This window comes from Octopus bimaculoides, chromosome 24 (genome assembly GCF_001194135.2).
Source record: "Octopus bimaculoides isolate UCB-OBI-ISO-001 chromosome 24, ASM119413v2, whole genome shotgun sequence".
Lineage (NCBI taxonomy): Eukaryota > Metazoa > Mollusca > Cephalopoda > Octopoda > Octopodidae > Octopus > Octopus bimaculoides.
This window is the reverse complement of record NC_069004.1, coordinates 1,790,397-1,797,022: the sequence shown is the minus strand read 5'-3', so window position 1 is coordinate 1,797,022 and position 6,626 is coordinate 1,790,397. Positions and strand designations below refer to the sequence as shown.

Sequence of the window (6,626 nt, the reverse complement as noted above, 5' to 3'; positions counted from 1 at the left end):
ATATATATATATATATATATATATATATATATATATATATACACACATACATATACACAGAGAGAGAGAGTGAGATAAAAGAAGAGAAATAGAAAGGAAGGGCTGGGAATGGGTAGGTCTTATTGTTTCCTAAAACTAACAGGTATTATATTTATTAAACTTTAAAATATTCTGCAAATTATTATTATTATTATTGTTAGTATTATTATTACTATTTGGCCTAAATATTTCCATTCGCTACTAGAGAAAGAAGTTGAACGTTCACACAGCAAATTATTGTCCTGTGCAACAAAAACAAAAACAAAAAACGGAAACAACCACAGCAATAACAGTAACAGCACCTGCTACATGATTGGCACGAACACATTATATGTAATCTGTACCCACATGGTGAATGGAGTCTGTCACACATGCACACACACACATACAGGCTCAAGTGTGGCTGTGTGGTAAGAAGCTTGCTTTCCAATCACATGGTTCCGAGTTCAGTCCCACTGCATGACACTCTGGGCAAGCATCATCTACTTTAGCCTAACCCACAAAAGTAGAGGTTGATTTATTTGATATGGCTGCTGTCCAATGATTGAAACAAGTAAAAGATAGAAGAATAAAAACAAAATATTTGTGATACATTCCATGCCAGTAACTGCTGCAACAGCCATTGCACTGACAGTATACTGCTGACTGGAACAATAAATGTATTTATATCAAAGCTGTGAAGTCAGTTTACAATATCACTCACTCCATCTCCATCTTCAACACCTCTGTATATAATTAGACTAATCATATAGTCCTTATATTGATTGAAACCTTACAATGGCCAATATGAATCAACTACTAGTAGTTTGTCAAAAGAGAATGATAGAATGAGCACTTGATGTTTTAAAAAAATGTATTTGGGTCAACTTGTTTAACTTAGCCCTTCAAAGAGGTGCTCCAGCATTGCCACAATCCAATGACTGAAACAAATAAAAAGATAAAAACAGTTTAAAAAATTAAAAACAAAGAATTATGTTTAATCTTTCTTTTATTTCCTACTCACCAACAAAAAAATAAACCCCTTCTGATCTTGTTGGTACAATAATTCAATAGTAGACTACATATAGTTTGTGAGTACAAGTTTAAAAACTACAAAATTAATACACTGCAAAATAACAATTTTGGCTACATTATATCAATAAAAGGTTAGGTGTGTATAATCTGTTGTGATTTTATACATACAGAAGTCAATTATGTAATTTATGTTATAAAAAATATGTAATAGAAAATGTACATATATATATATACGTTCATGTTTTTTTAAAGTCAATTGGCTAATTTGTGCTGTAGTAAGCATTTGAACATATTTTCTTGTTTATAAGGTCAATGTGTACAAGTAGATAATGGGCAGCAGTTGAGAGAAAAATGTAGATAATGTAAGTCTTTTCAAATTGGTGGAAATTAACTGTTCAGAAAATGATTTCTCATTCAGCCACAATGCCTCTTGGGATTTGAGATAGCCAATTCTGTTCTGTGGAGACAAAACAAGGAGCTAATAACTGACAAAGTGATAAGAATAGGGGGAACAAGATAGAGGGTGGAGAGTAAAATAGCTATCATATGGTTGTATGGTTGCTTCCAAGGATAAATGGGAAGAGGGAGAAAATGATTCAGGTTCTATTTAAATAGCAAAAATTGCTGATAGAACACTGGTGTTTCATTGGTCAAAAAGACAGACAGGTGACAGAATGATGTAATGCTAAAATGTCACCTGAAATGAGGTCATTACAGTCTGTTATCAGTTGTTCTTGTTTTCTAATTCTTTGAAAGAATGAGCTTGTTTTCAGCTGAGTCTGCTCTGTAGTAAACTGGTCAGGTTCATTAAGGTTTTCTATCAAACAAACAGTAACAAAAATATGATTAATAGAACATGAAGTAGAAAAAAGTTGTTTAATTACTGAAACAGAGCTAATGGCGTAAGATAAATGCCTGAAAAATTTTTTTTTTTCAATTTCATTCAATTTTTATCATTGCTTAGGATCAGTGGGCTGTACTTGTATCATGTACTTTTATTGCTTTGTGCCATTTTATTTAGATATAATGCTTTGCTTATCATTGAAAAGCAAACATAAAGAATAATGTGTAGGAACCCCCCCCACACACACACACACGTATTTTATATATATATCAATATCATATTAATCTCCTAATGAATAGCCTTTCAGCTTCATTATTAATAACTGTTAATTCATCAAAGCTAACACTCAATTGATGTGTGTATGACTGGCTGTTAGCATTGTCTTTTGTTTTGTTTTACACTTTGATTTTGGTATTATTTTGATGAGCTTCATTCACATTCCATCTTTGCCTCAGTCTAACTTGCCGTTCTGAAGAGTATTTATCAAAACAAACCCATAATGATTGTCGTATAAATGAGGATTTTAACAAATGCACAAAAGAGAGAACCTTTCCTTCTATGTTCATTCTGTCGAATTTGCAGGGCTGCGAGGGCGCTGGATGCATTGTCCTGCAGTCATCATTCCAGTACTCTGAGATCAAATCCAGTCAAAGTCAACTTTACCTTTTATCCTCTTTGAGATCAATAAATAAAGTACTATGCTGGTGGCATGTAAAAAGCACCCACTACACTCTTGGAGTGGTTGGCATATTAGGAAGGGCATCCAGCTGTAGAAACCATGCCAAATAAGACTGAAACCTGGTGCAGCTCCCCCTCCCATCTCCCACCCCCAGCTACACCATTGGATAGAATTCACCAAATTTATAAATGTCCTGTAGCATGTTGTTTGTCATTATTGTATTCTACAATTCCATCAAAGAACTGATGCTCCAAGGCATGGTGTTAGATCATTGCTTAGATATATTACTGCTGTTTGTTATGCAACTGGAGTAGACCAGGACAACAAGAGAGACAGCCAAATGTTTGGCAATGTCAGATACATACACACACACATGTATGTATGTATGTATGTATGCATGTAATTATGTATGCATGTATGTGTGTGTGTGTGTGTGTGTGTGTATATATATATATATATATATATATATATATATATACATACATACAGATCTAATGCTTCAAATAGTTTATATTCCACTCTGCATGTTGCAAATGCCCTTGAAATATGCATGTGTGTGTGTGTGTGTGTACTTCCATGAGCTGTTCAACAGAGGGGAGTGTCATGTGAACTCTCCTTTTGGTTGTGTTGTATAACTTTCTAGGAATGGTGATATATTCATTGTTATTCCCCCCCCCCCCCCCCCAGGTAAGCATTGGTTGAGTAGACCTACAACCAAAGGAATTCTAGAGCGAAGACTACCCTGACATTTTTCCAGACAATCATGTCTAGGACTATTACATTATCCAGTGTGTCTTCTCTTTTTTAAAAACATCAAGTTTTGCTTCAGGAGTAATTTAGCTGCTATTTCTAGCAGATCGAATGATGGCTAAGAGGTTTCCCTGGTTGGGCTACTTAGGACTGTTGCATTTTGTGAAGTGTGGTTGCTGGGAAATTCCAAAGGTGTTGACACATCACTTACAGGAAGTATAGATGATTTTGTTTTTACATGATTTCCTTGTGAATTTGTTGAAGAGGTGTTAGTTCAAGGGAGACAAATGTGATGAACGCGCTTAGTGTTGTTTATGAATCTATGCTAGCATGGATACGCTGGTCGACTAGCTTGCTTCTTTCCATATTGTTTTATCTCCTTCATTTCCTATAGCTATAGACAGCATCATAAGCTAAAGTTAAGCCCAGGGAGAGATAAGCCTAATGCTTTATACTTGGTCTCTATTGACTTTAAAGGTTAGCTGCTGATGCACCATCAACATCATCATTATCATCATCACCATTGCAACTTCAACTACTGCCAACACTGCTGCTGTCACCTCCGCCCCCACCACTGTTTTAATGCCTGCTTTTCCATGCTTATGTGACAGCCACAGTCGTTTACATCTCCCACACAATGTCAACACAAAGAGAGACAAACACACACATTAACACTCTCACACACAAACACATATACATACATTTATATTCATATACACAAAATATGTATTCATATGTTTTATGTGATGTCATATAGCTTAGTGGTTAGGGTGTACGGCTCATGATCATCAGGACATGAGTTCGATTCCTGGTGATGCATTGTGTCCTTGAGCAGAACGCTTTATTTCACATTGCTCCAGTTCACTGAGCCGTGAAAAAGGAGCAGTACTGATATTTCAAAGGGCCGGCCTTTTCACACACAAACACACAAACACGTGTGTGTTTGTGTGTGTAGCAGGGCTTACATTTGAAATTGCATCAGTTCAGCAATGAAAAATAGGCCACAATTTATCAGATGACTTGCCCTGAATTCTGACCAATCATATTACAGCTGCAATCATTTGATCATATGATTTCAAATGGAAACTTCCATGAGTTTCCTGCCGCAATATGGCCATAAATATAGGAGCATGGAACAATCAGTGCAGAGATTGAAAAGACAGACAAACACAGGATTCTTGGTTGGCTGCTCAACCTTGAGTTAAAAAGAATCACTTTGTTTACAATGAACACAATATTCTCACTTTTGCAAGAACCAACACAATACGTTCTTTATTGTTGCTGCTTGCTAAAACATATATGTAGCTATTTAATTCTTGGCCAATATACATATATAACTCACTAATGGTAATCAGTGATTCAGCCTCTGGCAACTTACTTTTGAAGTCATTATAATGTTTATTCATAAATAAATGGTTCCAATGAAAATTTCAAATGGACTTGATTTTAATATTGGTAAGAACATGCAACCTATCTAATTATCCAATTACCCATCTAACTAGAGTTACAAGTTTACATCTATCAAATCTACTCACAAGGCTTTCGTTTGGCTAAGAGTTAAAGTAGAAGACACTTGCCCTTAAGTGCCATGCAGTGGGACTGAACCAGAAACCATGTGGCTGGAAAGCAAGTTTCTTACCACACAGCTATGCCTGCACCTATCACAGCAAAATCTGTTTAAGGTATAAAATAGTTTTTCCATCCAAAATGGCAGTTGCAGTCAAGAAGCAGGCATAACAGACATGGGGGACCAAAATGTGAATGCAGGCTTATAATCTTCTACTAAGAGAACCTGAAGATCATGCAAAGACTGCATGGACCAGTTCTTTCTTCAGTCTGGGCCCAGAAAATGGATTCTGTTTAAACTAAATGAAATTGACTTATTAATCTTTATCTTTTATTGTTTACTTGTCTTAGACATTAGACTGTGGCCATTCTGGGGCATCACCTTGAAGAATTTGTAGTTGAATGAATCAACCCAGGAACTTATTTATTTTTTTTTTTAAGGCTGGTATTTATTCTATTGGTCTCTTTTGCTGAACTGCTAGATTATGGGGAAGTTACTGACTTACTAATATTTAGCATATTTCTCAGATCACAAATTTTCATGACACATTCATAGAGTTATCTTCGCTAATTAACATAAATTCTTTGTTAATTGTGGATTAATAGGTCTGTTTTAACCAATTTTATTCATCATACTTGAACAGCATGCATCAAATGACTTACTTATTTAAACCCTAGTAAAGATTTCACAGCTATACACACTTCTTGAAACTAATATTTTCAGGCAGTAGTTAAAAATAGACTGATTTGTTGAACAATGTACTTACCAAATTGCTAGAAATGCCATCTGCAATGTGGCAATTGTCAAATTAATTCAACAAAAGCCAAGTTTGAATATCAAATGAAATTGTCAAAATCTTGGCTTTCACTTTTAGCAACAGAAGCAGAATCACTTTGCTGACTCAACAATTCATCCGGTTCAAAATCTTGATCAATTTCTGTTTCTAATTCAGAATTAAGAAGTTGTTCTTGTTCCTGAAATATATAAATATGTATGTAAATGGATTACTTCAATATAACAATGGGCTCATCAGACTCGACCCAGGTCACAGGCCTTGTGAGCTTGTATCTCCTATCCCAAATTAAACAATACTTTCTCAATGTAACCGGCAGACTATACAGGGATGACACACTTCTTGCAGTAACTGGATTATCTTGACCTTCAGTGGAATGCACAAAGAAAGCCCTACATAAACTCTTTAAAAACTACAACCTAAGTATTTCCTCTGAAACTGGATGTTACCCTTAACTTAAACACTAATTTATACCATCCCTTCCATAAACCCAACCAATCTTTACAATGTATAAATGTCCTCTTTAATCACCCAAAACTTATCCTTAATAGCACAGTCACAGGTATTACAATCGTAATTTCAAACCTGTCGGCAAATGAAGAAATCTTTAATATTCATGTCCCTCATTATAATCAGGCTGCCCCCCCACTAAAAGTACCACCCAGGATGGACTGATCCCATGCCCTACTTCCCCTTGCCTCAGGCCCCTTGTCCCCTTCCCCCTTGCCCCTGCGATTTTGTTTGACTATATTCCTGGAGGACACAAAAGCAGGCAGCCACAAATTGTGAGAAACATTGATATTTACAGCTGTAAACTGAAGACCATATTGCTGCCTGCATTTTCCTTCTCCAGGGACATAGTCAAACGATGTCACACCCAGTAAGCATAGCCAGGAGTTCAAAAGGTAAGTAGAAATTTCCAGAAGCTAACCAGAAGAAT

The 6,626-nt window shown here is 35.8% G+C and overlaps 1 protein-coding gene across 2 annotated transcripts in view; it reads right to left on the bottom strand.

Annotated features, from left to right (window-relative positions):
• Positions 1-621: 621 nt before the first annotated feature.
• LOC106875894 (uncharacterized) overlaps positions 622-6,626 on the bottom strand; it is a 22,751-nt gene continuing 16,746 nt past the window's right edge. The window contains exons 12-14 of one of the 2 annotated variants that reach the window (XM_014924198.2): positions 5,660-5,867; positions 1,751-1,870; positions 622-959 (exon numbers count right to left, since the gene is read on the bottom strand). In XM_014924198.2, coding sequence (XP_014779684.1) covers positions 5,837-5,867 — 31 coding nt within the window. In that variant the 3' untranslated portion in view covers positions 622-959; positions 1,751-1,870; positions 5,660-5,836. Of the gene's footprint in view, positions 960-1,009; positions 1,871-5,659; positions 5,868-6,626 lie in introns of those variants that run through there. The other variant, XM_014924197.2, reaches the window with a different exon arrangement.